We start from the raw sequence: 20,002 nt of genomic DNA, 5'->3' as shown, positions 1-20,002 counted from the left end.
TGTCAACGGAACACAACGTACTGATCGTCGGTCAAGAGACCACCGCTATACAGTCGCCATTCTAAGGTGGAGCGTGAGATTGCGGGCCTTGTACACCGTTAAATGTGGTTGCAACTGCGCTCGCCATTTGACGCTGGTGTCTTGTTGCCCATGGTATAACATAGCGGCCATCTGTTAATGTAGTTGGCCATGGTTCACTTTCTCTCCTTCGGGTAACAGTAACGGTGGTTTCGAATGCTCCCCTTGCACGTGAAAGAATCCTGTGAGCAAAACCAAACACCTGGGCTACAATCTTCCCATTTTGTCCTTCTTCCAATTTCTCGATGATTCTTCCTCTTGTGAAGCCATCCAAATGTTTCGTCCAGGCCATTTTGCAAAGAACACCACCGCAGCTCACTATCACTGCTCTCTGATTGATAAACTCTGTCTTTTCGCGTTCCTTCAGCTGCTTCGTGTTGCGGGGCCAGCCCCATTTGGTGCTATTGTCTCGCTGCGGTTGCATCATGTGTCTAGCTTTACGTGCACGACTGGGAGACCCATGGCAGCATGCTGTCACACTTTCATTCACGTCCACTGAGTAACTAATATGATATGTTACTTTATCTACTTTTTGCAGAGCTGAGTATAGTAGGAAAGGGAGGAAGCGACAGTGGTAAGTGAACGAAAATATTTTCCTGGATACTCTCTGACAAATGTGTTAGCTGTTTTCTGTCAGACTTAAGCAGGCGCCTCGTGCTGCAGCTGGTGGTGCGCGAGATGAACCGCCTGGGCGTCATGGTGGACGTGTCGCACGCGTCGGTGCCCACCATGTTGGACGCGCTGCGGACCAGCCGCGCGCCCGTCATCTTCTCGCACTCGGCCGCGCATGCGCTCTGCAACAGCTCGCGCAACGTGCCCGACCACGTGCTCAGACTGCTGGTGAGTGCCCACCTCGTACTAACTCTACTACCAACTCCTCACTCTCTTACAAAATTGCACCAAGTTTTGCTTCATATTTCTCTTTCTTCTTAGTTGTTGTTGCATTCTTCTTGCAGAGGTACCTTGACGGATTGGATATAGGACGTTCACATTCACAGGCCACGTACATTGGTATGTTCTGTAGAAATGATTAGCATTGCAGTCACCTCAGTTCAGCATGTGTCATGTTGCGTAGTAGGCACAGCGTTAGCCATGGACCATGATAACTTATTCCACACGTGATAGCACCGATGCGTATAAGGCGCGAATGGCATCCTGTGGTAAAGCCATTCATGTTACGTTCACCTGGTTCCAAAATTCACCTGTGGTGGTTGGCACTGGGTCACAGTGCTGCACCCATCGTTTCACCATATCCCACACATTTTCGATTGGCGACAAGTCTGGTGCTTGGCGATCCAGAGCAAAAGGCTGACATCCCTATGACACCAAGAAGTCACAAGTTCGTATAGCAACATGTGCGTTGTATTGCTGAAAAATGGCGTCTGGGACGTTGTGTATAGAGGGTATGGCTATGGGTCGCTGGATGCCATTCACGTAGGTCACGGTGGTCAACACATACCAATTGTGAGTTATACTTGTACCCAGTAGCATGCGACACCATAAGGTCTTGATTTGGCGCCGTATGTCTTGTGTCAATGATGCCGCTCTCCTGTCTGCGGTGAACCAAAATGCGACCATCATTTTCAAACAAACATAAAGTGGGTTCGTCTGAAAACACTATATGATGTCATTCCTGTCCCCAGCGATGTCGTTCCATACGCCATTGCCGTTCATCGTCTTTCTGCACTTTCGTCAAAGGTAGGCAGAGAAGCAGACGACGCGCATGTAACATATGACGTAATGAACGGCGACGGCTTCTACCCCAGATATTGCACGATGTTTTGCACTGTTCCACTGTTGCGACAGAGCCGAGGAGCACGCAGATCTGTCCTGAAATGCCATTCGCATGAGGTGTCGACCTTCGCGAGTGGTGGTATGGGTGGTGTGACCTGACCCATCTCGTCCTGTTCTAAGGCCTTCCGCGAACCATTCTGTACACACCCGTCGCACTGCCGAAACACTTCATCCCACACGAGCAGCAGTTTCCCAGATGGATGCATCACATTCTCTCATGCCAATAATACGCCTTCTTTCAAACTCACTGATTTGATGGTATGGTTCGCGCATACGTCTGCGAGGCATCTTGCACGTGTGCTCAAGTAACACAGACGGTGACGCTGACGCTGTACTGACGGGCCTTATTCTTGGCTCGAGGATTGTGGAGTTCTAGCTTGTTACAGCCTTGCCTCATGTTCCTTGCTGGGTGTGTGATGGTGTTTCCTGTCTTGATGATCTGTCCTGGCGCGGTTTGTCGATGACTCCTGGCTGCCGGCATGCGAAAATGCTAGCGGTGGACTTTGTTCTTTTGGGTTTTCAGCCCCTCGCGCGTGACTTGTTAAATTGCTGCCTCTGCTGTCAGCTGCCTCTCGCCGTCGCGAACCTCCTTCCTCAGCCGCACGACTCCGTCTTCCAGTCACACTGATCCGTTACCTTCGATTTATAGCGACAGCGAGAGTCGCAGGAACGTCTTAGCGGTGGGTAATGTTGCACCTCGATATCGATGTTGACCTTGAACCCGTGGGCCGACGTGGTTGAAACGCTAATCGTTTCTGCAGAACATAGTGATGTACATGTTCTGTGAATATGAACTTACTATCTCTAGTCTTCAAGATTCTAGTTTCAAGAGTCTAGTTTCTATGATAAAGTATATCTCATACTCTTTCCTGCTTAGTTAGTGAGTTACATTTTCCGTAGATAGTTTTAACGATTCTTTTATGGAAAGGGTCCGGAAAGAATCTGCTTACAAGACATGTAAACATGATAATCTTAACATTAATAAACATATCAATATTTTTAGTTCTACTTAACAATCACATTTTCATTGCTGGCTTCTAGTTTTGAAGTAGAAATTAGTCAGTGGAATAGAAGGAGCTGTTCAGGAGAAATGCTTTGAAATTACATTTAAAACTTGCTCCCCAAGATGTCAGACATTTTATTGGGCAAACGCTCAAAAAGTTTTGTTCCTGCAAGTTGAACTCCTTTCTGAGCCATTGCCAGTTTTAACAATGACAAATAAGGGTACTTTCTCCTCTGGTGTTGTAGGCGTGGACATCAGTATTGTGATGGATTATTTATGACAAATTTAACGAGCCAATATATGTGTTGTGAGGATGCAGTTAAAACGCCTAGCTCTGTGAGAAAATATCACGTTTTAATCTTACTGCTCACTTTAGTGCAATCTATGTATTCTCTCTAAGTGATGAGTTATCCCACAAAATTATTTTGTATTTTCGTATTGAAAGTAAATTTGGAATATATGGTAGGAGTTTGATATCAGCAATTATACAAGCAGCAAAAATAACTTAAATTGTTTTAGAAGCTCGGTAATATGCTTCTTCCACTTCAATTTTCCATCAGTATGTACAGCCAAGAATTTGGAGCATTATACATGACTTACTGACTGCTGCTCATGTGCTACATTGATACGACCCTGTTTGTCGTACAGAACTCAATACAGTGTGTTCTTCCAAAATTTAGGGAGAGTCCTTTGCCAGAGAACAACTGAATAATTCTTTGGTAAATGTTATTTACCAACTCTTCTGCTGCTTTCCCTCTAATGGGATTGATTATAATACTAGTATCACAAGCAAAAAGTTCTGGTTTTGCTTGTTGAATGTTAAGTGGACAGCTACTCACATTTATGAGGAACAGGAGCAGACCCAAAATTAAACCCTGAGGGTCTTCCTTTGTGATTTTTTTTTCCAACTCACTAAACGTTTTTGCCATTCCGACATTATCCGAATCATTCAGCACAGTGTTTTGCATTCTGTTTGTTAAATATGAGCAACCCCTTACACACTGTGGTTACACAGTGTACCAGAAATATCACCATCCACTTTTTCATTCTATATCCCTCCTATTAAATTTGCGAAGTTATACAAGATGGACAGTCATGTGTACAACTCTTCATAGAACAAATATTAAATAGTGTTACTGTTGTGATCATTATGCAACATATATGCTGGAAAATAAATTATTTTTCTTGTTGCACTGTGTGCTGCTGGAGGTTTTTTTAAATTCCTGAGATGCTTTCACAATGGCTAGAAAAATTAGTAGCCAACTGTGCCGTTCGTCATTCAGTATTATGCACATACTATCATTTCGACTAGTCATGGGTCACAGGCTGATAAGCAATGCAAGAATTATTCAGAAGAAAATTTGTTTTAAAGGAGCCCCATTCTTCTTATTATTCGTCTCCATTATTTGTCACTCAGACTTGTTTGACCATAGTGGAAGTGCCTATACCACCTAACCACTACTTCATGATGATATGGTCCATACTTCCTGTACACTTCCACAGGCTCAGAATGGATTGTTGTATCGTTGCTGCCCTAAAAATACAAAACACGTGATATCGTGTGATACTCCACTTTATCCATGTGCTGTGCCATTTCGTACTGGCCCTCCAGCGGCGTGCTACGGTACTTTGGTGCGGGGATTTCAGTGTGTGATAGAACTTCATATATGAACCGGCAAAAATAAAATTTTAATTACATCAATACATATTGTCATAGCGCTAATTAAAGCTTTATATCTACCCCTCGTACACCCATACACAGGGAGAAATTGTGCTGACGATATGAACTTGAATGAGACGGCCAAATAAAACAAACTGAGACAGGGAATTTTAATTATTCTGGCACACTCAACAGGTATACATACAAGCTAACCAATCTTCTTTCAAATTTGGCAACACCGCATCAGTCCTTAGTCTTGCTGTTACTTCCTCGTCAGTCATTCTTTCAGCTCCTCATATTTATACCCAATTTAATTTTCCGTTCTTCTTTTGAGATCCATACTCAAAATCTGTATTAGAACAAATAAGCCCTCGGTCACAAATATTAAGTCAAAATTGACCAGGTTTCGACGCTACAATGAGCGTCGTCTTCAGAATTAGACTAACTGTTCTAAACCATATTAAGTATATAATACATTAATAAAATTAAAGTTTGTACTGACTGGAAAAAGATGCAGTACTTACAAGTCACATATTAAAAGAGATGTAAGCCGGAAAGGCAACGTCATGAATAGTTGTAAGTAAGATGGCGACCCGCTAAGGGCTGCTCGTACTTTAGTGAACAAGAGTCTTGTTGTATCCCTTAGTCTTAGTCTAATTCTGAAGACGACGCTCGTGTTGTTGTTGTGGTCTTCAGTCCTGAGACTGGTTTGATGCAGCTCATCAAGCTACTCTATACTGTGCAAGCTTCTTCATCTCCCAGTACGTACAGCAGCTCACATCCTTCTGAATATGCTTAGTGTTTTCATCTCTTGGTCTCCCTCTACGATTTTTACCCTCCACGCTGCCCTCCAATGCTAAATTTGTGATCCCTTGATGCCTCAGAACATGTCCTACCAACCGATTCCTTCTTCTAGTCAAGTTGTGCCACAAACTTCTCTTCTCCCCAATCCTATTCAGTACCTCCTCATTAGTTATGTGATCTACCCATCTAATCTTCATAATTCTTCTGTAGCACCAAATTTCGAAAGCTTCTCTTCTTGTCCAAACTATTTATCGTCCATGTTTCACTGCCATACATGGCTACACTCCATACATATACTTTCAGCAACCACTTCTTGACACTTAAATCTATACTCGATGTTAACTAATTTTTCTTCAGAAACGCTTTCCTTGCCATTGCTAGTGTACATTTTATATCCTCTGTACTTCGACCATCATCAGTTATTTTGCTCCCCAAATAGCAAACCTCCTTTACTACTTTAAGTGTCTCATTTCCTAATCTACTTCCCTCAGCATCACCCGACTTACTTCGACTACATTCCATTATCCTCGTTTTGCTTTTGTTGATGTTCATCTTATATCCTTCTTTTAATACACTGTCCATTCCGTTCAACTGCTCTTCCAAGTCATTTGCTGTCACTGACAGAATTACAATGTCATCGGCGAACCTTAAAGTTTTTATTTCTTCTCCATGGATTTTAATACCTTCTCAGAATTTTTCTTCTGTTTGCGTTACTGCTTGCTCAATATACAGATTGAACAACATCGGGGACACGCTACAACCCAGTCTCACTCCATTCCCAACCACTGCTTCCCTTTCATGTCCCTCGACTCTTATAACTGCCATCTGGTTTCTGTACACATTGTAAATAGCCTTTCGCTCCCTGTATTTTACTCCTGCCACCTTCAGAATTTGAAAGAGAATGCAGCTTACGACGCTCATAGTAGCGTCGAAACCTGGTCAGTTTTGACTTAATATTTGTGACCGAGGGCTTATTTGTTCTAATATAATTCTGAACCTTAGCAGCTGTGTTCAAAGTTTCATCAAAATCTGCGGTTTGACCAATTTCCAGCAAGGATGAGTTTATTTTCCCTGAAGAGAAAACGTCGAGGAGCCGTCACAGAATGGATGTTGGTCTCCTTCTTTTCTCCATCCCCACCCCACCCCCGTCCAGAGAGGAGGCAGATTTTGAATGAAGAAGCTGTTGCAGGATACAGCGAAATCTGCAGCAGTGGGCTATCTGAAGTAATAAGAAGTTTCAAAAATAAAGAGACTCTTCCTAAGGAGAAATGTTCATTTTATGAATTTTGCATCATTAGCCAATATTTTCAAAACGCGGAGGTGGCTTCCCTTGTAGCAAAATCTCGCGAACTCCTCATGGTTCAATTCGAAATCACGTATGTGTGAGGAGGATGCCAGCTCGCTACAGCCTCTGGGCGGGCCCTCAGACCGATCTCACAGAAGTAGGACGTGGCCTAGGTTTTCATGTCAGACTGGCTGAGGACAGTCAAGACTGAGTAAAATTTCCAGTAAGTGCCGTATCATGCTAGCGCGAGTATCTGGAATTAGATGTCTAGACTGTCTACGGCTATTTATTTGCCTATATTATTTTTTGCAAGAATTTTTTCTCCATAGCGGTCCTGCGCCTACTGCAACCCTCATTGTGTCTACGTGGGCAGCCGACTTTCTTGCAGAATACACTCAAAGTCCGCCACGTTCTGCACGGCCACCAGCCGGCAACCGAAGCACCGTCAGAGGTCGCTGGACCCACCGGCTTTTTCCCTACATGGCCCATACGGTCTAAGATAGAACCAGCTGTATCCTGGCTCCCGTGGCTGCCCTCAGGTCAGCAGAGCCAGTTCACCTCGAGTAGCGTTCTTGGACCAGGCACTGAACGCAGCCACAATCCGTCAGTCAGGACATCGCTCTAGACCCGACGCAGCTACGCTGTTTAGCATATCTGTGATCAGTTAGTCGCCTGTGTCAGATACACTACTGGCCATTAAAATTGCTACACCACGAAGATGACGCACTACAGGCGTGAAATTTAGCCGACAGGAATAAGATGCTGTGATATGCAGATGATTCGCTTTTCAGAGCATTCACACAAGGTTAGGGCCGGTGGCGACACCTACAACGTGCTGACATGAGGAAAGTTTCCAACCGATTTCGCGCACACAAACAGCAGTTGACCGGCGTTGCCTGGTGAAACGTCGTTGTGATGCCTCGTGTAAGGAGGAGAGATGAGTACCATCACTTTTCCTTGATAAAGGTCCGATTGTAACCTATTGCGATTGCGGTTTATCGTATCGCGACATTGCTGCTCGCGTTGGTCGAGATCCAACGACTGTTAGCAGAATATGGAATCGTTGAGTTCAGGAGGGTAATACGGAACGCCGTGCTGGATCCCAATGGTCTTCTATCACTAATGACAGGCGTCTTATCTGCATGGCTGTAACGGATCGTGCAGCCACGTCTCGATCGCTGAGTCAACAGATGGGGACGATTGCAAGACAACAACCATCTGCAAGAACAGTTCGACGACGTTTGCAGCAACATGGACTACCAGCTCGGAGACCATGGCTGCTGTTACCCTTGACGCTGCATCACAGACAGGAGCGCCTGCAATGGTGTACTCAACGACGAACGTGGTTGCACGACTGGCAAAACGTCATTTTTTTCGGATGAATACAAGTTCTGTTTACAGCATCATGATGGCCATATCCGTGTTTGGCGACATCGCGGTGGAGGCACATTGGAAGCGTGTATTCGTCATAACCATACTAGCGTATCACCCGGCGTGATGGTTCAATGGTTCAATGGCTCTGAGCACTATGGGACTCAACTGCTGTGGTCATCAGTCCCCTAGAACTTAGAACTACTTAAACCTAACTAACCTAAGGACATCACACACATCCATGCCCGAGGCAGGATTCGAACCTGCGACCGTAGCAGTCCCACGGTTCCGGACTCCGCGCCTAGAACCACGAGATCACCGCGGCCGGCCCGGCGTGATGGTATGGGGTGCCATTTGTTACACGTCTGGGCCACTTCTTGTTCGCATTGACGGCACTTTGAACAGTGGACGTTACATTTCAGATGTGTTACGTCCCGTGGCCCTTCATTCGATCTCTGCGAAACCCTACATTTCAACAGGATAGTGCACCACCGCATGTTGCAGGTCCTGTACGGGCCTTTCTGGATACAGAAAATGTTCGACTGCTGCCCTGGCCAGCACATTCTCCAGATCTCTCACCAATTGAAAACGTCTGGTCAATAGTGGCCGAGCAACTAGGTCGTCACAATACGCTAGTAACTACTCTTGATGAACTGTGGTATCGTGTTGAAGCTGCACGGGCAGCTGTACATGTACACGCCGTCCAAAATCTGTTTGACTCAATGTCCTGGCGTATCAAGGCCGTTATTACGGCCAGAGGTGGTTGTTCTGGGTACTGATTTCTCAGGATCTATACACCCAAATTGCGTGAAAATGTAATCACATGTCAGTTCTAGTATAATACATTTGTCCAATGAATACCCATTTATCATCTGCATTTCTTCTTGGTGTAGCTATTTTATTCGCCATTAGTGTATTTTGTCTTTGTTTCTACCCCGGTCTCGACTGTCTTTCATTATACTGGAAATCTGAAACTTGACTGTCCTTCACGGATTTTAACTCATAGTGAGTCTAAGCATACAAAAGTTTAACTTTTGGGCTTTCCCGTCGGGACTTGAGCTTTGGCTAACGTAGTACATTGTGTATGTATTAGTAAATGATATTTTTCTGTTCCAAGGACCTTCAGCCATAGACCTAATCGAGAACTGACAGTTTAGATTACATTAAGACGTTTTCTTTAATAATATTATTATATTTTACTTCTCGAGACGAGACTTTCTTTTTAATACTGTTTATTCTTTATTCAAGAATTAATTGCCTTTGTCCAGCTGGAGAACAAGATTGCTCTGTTGTTAAGTAAACCCGGTCAATAAAATTTACGTGGACATTTCTTATGCACCATATCTGGTAGCTATATCTTTTGTCTGTATATACATGGTTATTCAAAATGAACATAACGATTTTAAGGCGTTGTAGCATTTATTACGTTCAACTTACAACTTTAAATAATACACAAAATGAAAGAGAAAGTAAAACAGTTGTGTTTGTATACCTGTGCGCAATGGGAAGAGTTTGGAATGACAAAAGAGTGACTGAAAAACATGTTGAAGGAGTGCGAGTCTTTCACGCTTAGCCCGCAGAATATCCCCGCGGTGAGTTTATTGGCCTTTCTTTTGCGGTTTGTCAACTGTAACTGGTGTTTCTTATCTTGATGTGCTACAGCTGTGGCCCGTGCCTTGGTGGGAAAAAGCTGAGTACCACTTCTTTATTTGGGAGCAAGGTGGTGCGCCGCCTCACTGGCATAACTCATTACGCGACTGGTTAAATGACGTTGTACCCAACCGGTGGATTGGGAGCAACGGACCGGTTGACGCAGCGTTTTATGCATGACCTCCACGATCACACGCGATCTGACGCGATCATGCGAATGAGCCTCCGATACCAGATGATCTATCCGAGAGTGTTATTCCAACAGTTACTCCTGACACATTGATCAAGGTTTCAGAACAACTCGCCTATCGACTCGATGTGTGATCGGTGTTCACACTGAATAATTTTATGGAAAACTGTTTGTGTTTCTCTATAATTTGGTGTAATATTTATAGTTGTAAGGTGAATGTAATATGTGCTACAAAGCCTTAAAACCCGTATATTCATTTGAAACACCCTATATACAGCATGTCCCATTTATCTTGACCATCCTAAATAACGTTATTAAATACATAACACAATATTGACTTTGAGCCCAGGGTCACAAAAATTCGTCAACTTGCTGGAGTTGTCAGAAAACAAATGAAAACCAAGTGTAAACATAACACAAAATTGACTTTGACTCTGCCGTACCATTGCCCACGAGTAGAACATTTAAAGATGGTCATAGTGGTGACCCTGGACACCGATACACTGGTGCATTCGTTGAATGAAAGAATTATTTACTGTTTCCAGTGTTGCCTGCTGAAGAGAATTAGAAGCAAGTGCGATAAGTTCCTGCATGTCCTCTGGAGTTGTTGGAATATCGCGATAGACAATGTTGTTAATGCACACCCAAAAAAATCAGGACACCTAGCAGGCCAAGTAACTGTTCCTCCTCGACCAATCCATCTCGCAGGATACCTTCGGGTCAGAACACGACGTGCACGCAAGGCATTATGTGCTGGACATCCATCGTGCTGATACCACATAAGCATTCTGGTTCTTAACGGCACTTCATCCAGAAGCGGAGGAAGAACTCGTCTGAGGAAGTTGGCATACTCTGTGCCGTTTACACTACCATTGATGAAATAAGGGCCAATAATTGTAGTACCCAAGCATCCCACACCATTAACTCTCCACTGACGCTGATGTTCCACCTGTCCAAGCCATCGTGGTTTGTTGCGGGATCAATAATGAATGTTCCTTGTATTTACTTGTCCTTGGTTTGAGAAAGAATATTTATCAGTAAATAGAACACTGGAGAAGAAGTTCGGGTTGTCGAGGATTTGGTGCTGTGCCCACCGACAGAATTGTACACGATTCTGGAAATCATTTCCATGCAATTCTTGATGAAGGTGTACATGCTAGGGATTGAACCGGTGTCGTACAAGAATACTATGTACACTTGTTTTAGGAATACCAATTTCGTGTTCAAATGGCCCTAAGCACTATGGGACTTAACATCTGAGGTCATCAGTCCCCTGTACTTAGACCTACTTAAACCTAACTAACCTAAGTACATCATACGAGGTGTGGCTAGAAAAAAACCGGACTAGTACTGGGGAAACATTAAAACGAATGCAATAAGGCTGAAAGTCGCGTGGCCTGTCACGTGACTCTCGCTCCGCCTACTGCTCGAGTTTCATCTGCCTCCTGCACTCAGTCTGCCCGTGGCGTCTGTTTTAAGTAGTTGACGTTTTGTCTGTGCGTCGGAAAATGTTGTGTACAGAAAGAACAGCGTGTTAACATCAAATTTTGTTTCAAACTAGGAAAATCTGCAAGTGAAACGTTTGTAATGTTACAACAAGTGTACGGCGATGATTCTTTATCGCGAACACAAGTGTTTGAGTGGTTTAAACGATTTAAAGATGGCCGCGAAGACACCAGTGATGACACTCGCACTGGCAGACCATTGTCAGCAAAAACTGATGCAAACATTGAAAAAATCGGTAAACTTGTTCGACAAGATCGCCGTTTAACAATCAGAGCAGTGTCTGAGTTAACAGGAGTTTCCAGGATGTCAGAACAAATCATTCTTCGGCGTTCCTTCTGTTCAATTGTGAGACACTTTGGAACCATTTTTGAACACACTTTGTTCATGTTGAAACTTTCATGAAGAATCTGCCTAACACTTTCCTTGTCAACTCCTGTTAACTCAGACACTGCTCTGATTGTTAAACGGCGATCTTGTCGAACAAGTTTACCGATTTTTTCAATGTTTGCATCAGTTTTTGCTGACAATGGTCTGCCAGTGCGAGTGTCATCACTGGTGTCTTCGCGGCCATCTTTAAATCGTTTAAACCACTCAAACACTTGTGTTCGCGATAAAGAATCATCGCCGTACACTTGTTGTAACATTACAAACGTTTCACTTGCAGATTTTCCTAGTTTGAAACAAAATTTGATGTTAACACGCTGTTCTTTCTGTACACAACATTTTCCGACGCACAGACAAAACGTCAACTACTTAAAACAGACGCCACGGGCAGACTGAGTGCAGGAGGCAGATGAAACTCGAGCAGTAGGCGGAGCGAGAGTCACGTGACAGGCCACGCGACTTTCGGCCTTATTGCATTCGTTTTATTGTTTCACCAGTACTAGTCCGGTTTTTTTTCTAGCCACACCTCGTACACATGCATGCCCGAGGCAGGATTCGAAACTGCGACCGTAGCAGTAGCACGGTTCCGGACTGAAAGGCCTAGAACCGCTCGGCCACAGAGGACGGATGATCTCGTGTTCAAGCTGTCGTGTGCTCACTTGTGGATTCATAGCAACGGAAGCGAGAACAGTAACTTAGGCAGCTTCGTCTGTGCGAGTGCTACTACGATTGCGTAGTCGTGGGTTGAAACTTCCCGTTTCCTGAAGCGTCGCAACAAGACGAGAAAGCATCCGTCGGTGTTGGGATGGCTGAAGAGCCAACACCGTGTTACTAGAGGAGGCCGAAATGCACGCGTTTTAGCTCACGCAGGCTGGCGTGAGGAGGGAAGATCTGTACTGGCGTGAGGTCTCGAACATGACAGGGAAATAGAATTCAGAAAGCGGATGTAAGTAGTTTGATACTTAACTTTAATCCATTAATGATGAACGTCGCTCTTGACGGTACATGATTCACAATATCACTATCAATAGTAACTGAATATGACGCCTTGCTAGGTCGGAGCAAATGTAGCTGAAGGCTATGCTAAACTGTCGTCTCTGCAAATGAGAGCGTATGTAGTCAGTGAACCATCGCTAGCAAAGTCGGCTGTACAACTGGGGCGAGTGCTAGGGAGTCTTTCTAGACTAGACCTGCCGTGTGGCGGCATTATACACATCCATGCCCGAGGCAGGATTCGAAACTGCGACCGTAGCAATAGCACGGTTCCGGACTGAAGCGCCTAGAACCGCTCGGCCACAGAGGACGGATGATCTCGTGTTAAAGCTGTCGTGTGCTCACTTGTGGATTCATAGCAACGGAAGCGAAAACAGTAACTTAGGCAGCTTCGTCTGTGCGAGTGCTACTACGATTGCGTCGTCGTGGGTTGAAACTTCCCGTTTCCTGAAGCGTCGCCCATAGATGAGTAGCATTTCTACCTTCTCTTCGTTGGTGTACGTTCTACTCACACAACTCTTCAACTGACGATGGTTGACGGAATGACGGGTGTGCGTGTTACTTATGTTTACATTTGTCCTCTGTCAACGTCAGCACGTGGATTTGTTCCATTACCCCGAGTACCTGCGCTAAGCGCTGAGAGATCAACGTCAGTGTTGTATTATGTAATTAATAACGTTGTGTTTCAGTGAATGGTACACTGTGATACATTTTTGATTAGGTCTTTAGGAGAGTAAATGAATTACTGAATAAAAAATACAGGGTGTCATTTTAAAAAAAGTCACATCGCTGCTCATATCTTTGTAAAAAAACAAAGCTGCAACACCCTATATATATACGAGGCCTGTCTAGAAAGTATCCGACCTTTGGCCAGAAAAAGTATTTCCAGTACCTGACGGGGTTGGGACCCTAATCCCCTTCCACTGATGGAAACAACTCTGGAAGCCTTCTTTTGGAATGGAGTTCAGCTCCGTCGTCATGTTCCGCAATATCCCTTCTCTACTCTAAAAGCGGGATCCTTTCAGTGGCGTCTTCAGTTTTGGAAACAACCGTAAGTCACAAGGAACCATGTCTCGAGAGTAGGGAGGTTGGCGAACAGCTGTAAGTCCATGTTTGGCCAAGAAATTTTGCATCTAGTGGAATGACTCTGCGGGGACGTTGTCGTGTGTCGTGATGTAGTTGCCAGTTTTTCGCCGTCCACATTTGTGGTCTTTCGCGCTAACTGCGTCACGGAGTCGCTGGAGAACATCTTGATAGTACTCCTTTGTCACTGTTTGTCCTTCCTGTGCGTATTCGTGATGCACAGTTCTATGGACATCAAAGAAGACAGTTAGCATCATCTTGATTTTGCTTCACACCTGTCGCACTTTCTTCGGCTTTGGAGACTTGAGATGCTTCCATTCCGACCACCGTCTTTTTGTTTCTGGGTCATACCCGTACACCCATGACTGATCTCCAGTTATCACGGTATTCAGAAACCCAGGATCCGTGTTGGTGGTGCCCAGAAGGCCCAGTGCAACGTCAAAACGGAAGTCTTTTTGTTCCGGTGACAACAACTTGGGCACGCAAAATTGCCCGTGCAGAATCTTTACTCAGTCCAACCTCTTGGGCAATCTCCCCCACTGTCAAACAACGATCTGCCATCACCAAATTTTGCACCCTTTCAACAGCAGCTGCACTCCAAAAAGTTTGGGGCCTGCCAGAACGCTGGTCACTCTCCGCTGATGTGCGGCCATTTTTGAATCGGATGAACCACTCCATAATTTGTGTAGCACCCATCGCATCTTCTCCAAACACCTACTGAATCTTACGAATTGTTTCGCTTTGAGAATCACCAAGTTTTTGACAAAATTTGATGCAGTATCTTTGCTCAAAACGTTCAGTCATCTTGAGAGAATCGGTAATCCGACGAACACGTTGTGTAGCACCTCACTCAGCGACCAACAGGCAGTGACTGACGCGCTGGAAGTCGGGTACAAAATTCGCGCATGCGCATAAAGGTCTCTTCCTCTACTGTGCACAGTGGTGCAGCGCTATCGTCTCATTTTGCGCGGGAAAATCGAAGGTCGGATTCTTTTTAGACAGACCTCGTATATATATATATATATATATATATATATATATATATATATATATATATATATATATATATATATACTCCTGGAAATTGAAATAAGAACACCGTGAATTCATTGTCCCAGGAAGGGGAAACTTTATTGACACATTCCTGGGGTCAGATACATCACATGATCACACTGACAGAACCACAGGCACATAGACACAGGCAACAGAGCATGCACAATGTCGGCACTAGTACAGTGTATATCCACCTTTCGCAGCAATGCAGGCTGCTATTCTCCCATGGAGACGATCGTAGAGATGCTGGATGTAGTCCTGTGGAACGGCTTGCCATGCCATTTCCACCTGGCGCCTCAGTTGGACCAGCGTTCGTGCAGGACGTGCAGACCGCGTGAGACGACGCTTCATCCAGTCCCAAACATGCTCAATGGGGGACAGATCCGGAGATCTTGCTGGCCAGGGTAGTTGACTTACACCTTCTAGAGCACGTTGGGTGGCACGGGATACATGCGGACGTGCATTGTCCTGTTGGAACAGCAAGTTCCCTTGCCGGTCTAGGAATGGTAGAACGATGGGTTCGATGACGGTTTGGATGTACCGTGCACTATTCAGTGTCCCCTCGACGATCACCAGTGGAGTACGGCCAGTGTAGGAGATCGCTCCCCACACCATGATGCCGGGTGTTGGCCCTGTGTGCCTCGGTCGTATGCAGTCCTGATTGTGGCGCTCACCTGCACGGCGCCAAACACGCATACGACCATCATTGGCACCAAGGCAGAAGCGACTCTCATCGCTGAAGACGACACGTCTCCATTCGTCCCTCCATTCACGCCTGTCGCGACACCACTGGAGGCGGGCTGCACGATGTTGGGGCGTGAGCGGAAGACGGCCTAACGGTGTGCGGGACCGTAGCCCAGCTTCATGGAGACGGTTGCGAATGGTCCTCGCCGATACCCCAGGAGCAACAGTGTCCCTAATTTGCTGGGAAGTGGCGGTGCGGTCCCCTACGGCACTGCGTAGGATCCTACGGTCTTGGCGTGCATCCGTGCGTCGCTGCGGTCCGGTCCCAGGTCGACGGGCACGTGCACCTTCCGCCGACCACTGGCGACAACATCGATGTACTGTGGAGACCTCACGCCCCACGTGTTGAGCAATTCGGCGGTACGTCCACCCGGCCTCCCGCATGCCCACTATACGCCCTCGCTCAAAGTCCGTCAACTGCACATACGGTTCACGTCCACGCTGTCGCGGCATGCTACCAGTGTTAAAGACTGCGATGGAGCTCCGTATGCCACGGCAAACTGGCTGACACTGACGGCGGCGGTGCACAAATGCTGCGCAGCTAGCGCCATTCGACGGCCAACACCGCGGTTCCTGGTGTGTCCGCTGTGCCGTGCGTGTGATCATTGCTTGTACAGCCCTCTCGCAGTGTCCGGAGCAAGTATGGTGGGTCTGACACACCGGTGGCAATGTGTTCTTTTTTCCATTTCCAGGAGTGTATATATATTGCTTCATGCTATGAAAGTATCATGATAACTTGGGAGTAAGTTCTGCTAAAGCCTAGTGGTGATCCTGTTACACAATAATCGATTCTAGAGTTACAGTTAATAAAATGGTCCCCGGCTCTTACGCAGTGATCGAATGGAATTCACACTTAACGCCAATGTTCCGTCCCCATCTGTGGAGGACATTTTCATGGGGGATCGTAGCTTCTTCGAGTGTCCGATTCACACTCTGACTGCAGCAAAGTTCTATGTATGAGTGCTTCCGCACAATGGTGTGATGTCACAAGTTCTGAATACACAAGCTCAATTGGCCGTTGCCGACTGCCGCCATCCGTTGTTGCTCTCACTCCATGGAGTAGGACTGGTACACATTTTCTTCAGCACCGGAATCCGAATGTCATTCAATTTTACGCCCTCCTCCTTCCTGGGATGTTTTAAAATCTCTATGGCCTCTCTGTACAAACTTTCATGCTACCCAACACTTGTGTATGCCAGTACTAGTGCAATTTGAGAAGGCGGGAGACTGGCAGACCCGCTGTTGCGCAACATGCTCTGCAGCCACGAGACCGCCTGTCATTTTGACGCAACTCAATTACCGGATACAAAGAAAGGCTATACAGGCAGGCCGTAGAACTTAAGGTTTTAAACATGGCTGCGTAGTCAGCGACCGTTTACAAATTAAAATTAAAGCAATTACAGTCCTCGATCGCAAAAATTAAGTCATTTGACCTGGTTTCGGCACTTGTATGAGTGCCTTCATCAGCAACAAAATATTCAAACTGGAATGTCACGTATAAAATAAATATCAAGCGATAAAGCTTTAGCCACAATATTTCTTTAAAAAATAATATATGGAAAGCAAGCCACTATGGGATGCTGACACAAGTCTCTTGCTACCTGTGCCTTGACTTGTGAGAGCGGCCCACAGTGGCTTGCCTTACATGTATTATTTTTTAAAGAAATTTTGTGGCTAAAACTTTATCGCTTTATATTTATTTTATAGGTGACATTCCAGTTTGAATATTTTATTTGTGATGAAGGCACATAGAAGTGCCGAAACCAGGTCAAAAGACTTGATTTTTGCGACCGAGGGCTGTAATTGCTTTAATTTTAAGGCCATAAAACTGTAAAACACTCCAACAATTTCAGTAGGAAGGAGAAGGACGTAAAAGTGAATGACATCTGATTCCGGTGCTGAATATGCCTACCAGTCTTCCTCCACAGTAGACAACTGCCAACTGCGCTCGGATACGCAAAAAAATGGCTCTGAGCACTATGGGACTTAACATCTGTGGTCATCAGTCCCCTAGAACTTAGAACTACTTTTACCTAACTAACCTAAGGACATCACACACATCCATGCCCGAGGCAGGATTCGGGTACGCAAAACATTTAACCCTACGCCACTGCGCGGAAGCACGCGTAAACGGAATTTTTCTGCAGGCAGTGACGAACCAGGGCGTGAAACGGACACTGAAAGAATCTACGATCCCCCTTGAAAATGTCTTCCGAAGATGGGGACGAAACGTTGGGTTTAAATGTGAAATGCATTCAACCCCGGCATAATATCCCGGAACATTTTATTAACTGCGAAAGCCGTGAAAGTTTACATTTTGCAACTATTCTAGAGATACCATTTGACGTGCAACAGGGCATCTGTTGAAATATAATGAACCCAACTGTGGCACAGTTTGGAAATGATACAAGTTGCTAAAGTTTTAAGTGAGCTGGTACCGTGACAGCCAGTACATAACCAGCCAGCAAAATTCATGAAAGCACACATATTCCAACACAATCTCCAACCTTGTTACCGACCTCAATTCGGCAAGGACCACTAGTTTTTTCGGGTATGCCACATCCATATGAAGCCATTCATTTTTATTAGATCCTTTAGATCTGACGACCAACGCTATTTCATTGTGTTACATAGCTGTGAATGGTAATCCATTTCTTGTAGTAACGTTGTACATTCTGTATTAATACACCAACAAATTTGAGGTCTTAACCCTGAGCAAGCAGTAAATGAGAAAAAAGAAAAAATTGGAGTAGGAATTAAAATCAATGGAGAAGAAATAAAAAAATTCATGTCTGCTCACGACACTGTAATTCTGTCCCAGACAGCAAAGCACATGGAAGAGCGGTTGAACGGAATGGACAGTGTCTTGAAACGAGGATATAGGATGAACATCAACAACAGCAAAGCGAGGATAATGGAATGTAGTCGAATTAAATCAGGTGATGCTGAGGCAATTAGATTAGGGAATAAGACACTTAAAGTAGTAGATGAGTTTTGCTATGTGGGGAGCAAACTAACTGATGATGGTCGAAGTAGAGACGATATAAAATGGCTTTGGCAAGGAAAGCGTTTCTGAAGAAGAGAAATTTGTTAATACCAAGTATAGATTTAAGTGTCAGCAAGTCCCTTCTGGAAGCATTTGTATGGAGTGCAGCAATGTATGGAAGTGATACATGGACGATATATAGATTGAACAAGAAGAGAATAGAAACTTCCGAAATGTGGTGCTACAGAAGAATGGTGAAGATTCGATGGGTAGCCCGCATAACTAATGAGGAGGTATTTAATAGAATTGAGGAGAAGAGGAATTTGTGACACGACTAGAAGAATGGGTCGGTTGGTAGGACACGTTCTGAGGCCTCAAGGGTTCACCAATTTTGTACTGGAGGGCAGCGTGGAGGTCAAAAGTCGTAGACGGAAATGAACACGCTAATCAGATTGAGAAGGATGGAGGTTAGAGTAGTTACTCGAAGATGAAGAGGCTTGCACAGGATAGAGTAGTATCGAGAGCGGCATCAAACCAGTCTCTGGACTGAAGACCTCAACAACAACAATCCACTGTGGGGGCCATGTTCACCGTTTCCACAAACAGACTGGTACACACACGCCTCCACGTCTGTAGTTGTCACGTTACCATTTCTACGTCATCCTCAATGCTCCACTACGACTGCTGTGTTCATTTAAGGGGGCGACTCCTATGTAGTCCAATCTGCTCTTTCAGGATAGTAAAAGCATGTCAAATATAATAGTTTTATCAGATTTTTCATGGTGAGCAGGGAAAAATTAGTGGGAAGTGCGTGAAAAATCTTATCACGAGCGGTTAGTTGGTACCATCTTGTCGCTCATTGGTGAAACTACAGTTGTGTGTAAAAGATGGCAGATTATTCGACGCTCATTTACTTAAGTACACCCGTAAACACAAAACGATTACATTTTTTTTATCTGAAATGTGCCTTTCACTGCCATATGACGTTGCCTGAAAACAAAAAGATGAAGCATCCACAGGACATGATCGGGTGTCAATGTGACTTTGTACACTGACACACTGTCGGCGGAAACGTAAATAATTAGAGCTGCTGTTCTCTGTGGTACGTAGAACGGCCACCAGGGTGCATTAGTGTTGTTCTGGTCTGCTGTCGTCACTGGGCCTTGTATGGTATACAGGGTGTTACAAAAAGGTACGGGCTGGTCGAGTCGTGTAATATCCAGGTTTATGTGGCATTCGGGTGTGACAGTGGCTTGGTCTAGAAATGTGTGGGAACCTGAAGGCAGGCGTATTCGCCTGCAAGGTTCTGGTCGACCATGTCTGACCACAACAAGGGAGGATGGGTGCACCAAGCACGTCCTAACCGCTTCACAGCTGTGCTGGCCATCCGAAGACAATTAATGGACACCCTGCAAAAT

General features: G+C 45.1%; 1 protein-coding gene across 1 annotated transcript in view; it reads left to right on the top strand.

The window, feature by feature from the left end:
- Positions 1-20,002, top strand: part of LOC126199387 (dipeptidase 1-like) — a 244,345-nt gene that overhangs the window by 169,693 nt on the left and 54,650 nt on the right. Inside the window, exon 6 of the mRNA XM_049936306.1 lies at positions 742-918. Coding sequence (XP_049792263.1) covers positions 742-918 — 177 coding nt within the window. The remainder of the gene's footprint in view (positions 1-741; positions 919-20,002) is intronic.

This window comes from Schistocerca nitens, chromosome 8 (assembly GCF_023898315.1).
Source record: "Schistocerca nitens isolate TAMUIC-IGC-003100 chromosome 8, iqSchNite1.1, whole genome shotgun sequence".
NCBI classification, from domain to species: Eukaryota; Metazoa; Arthropoda; class Insecta; order Orthoptera; family Acrididae; genus Schistocerca; species Schistocerca nitens.
Note: the sequence above shows the minus strand (reverse complement) of the source record. Positions and strands in the feature narration are given on the sequence as shown.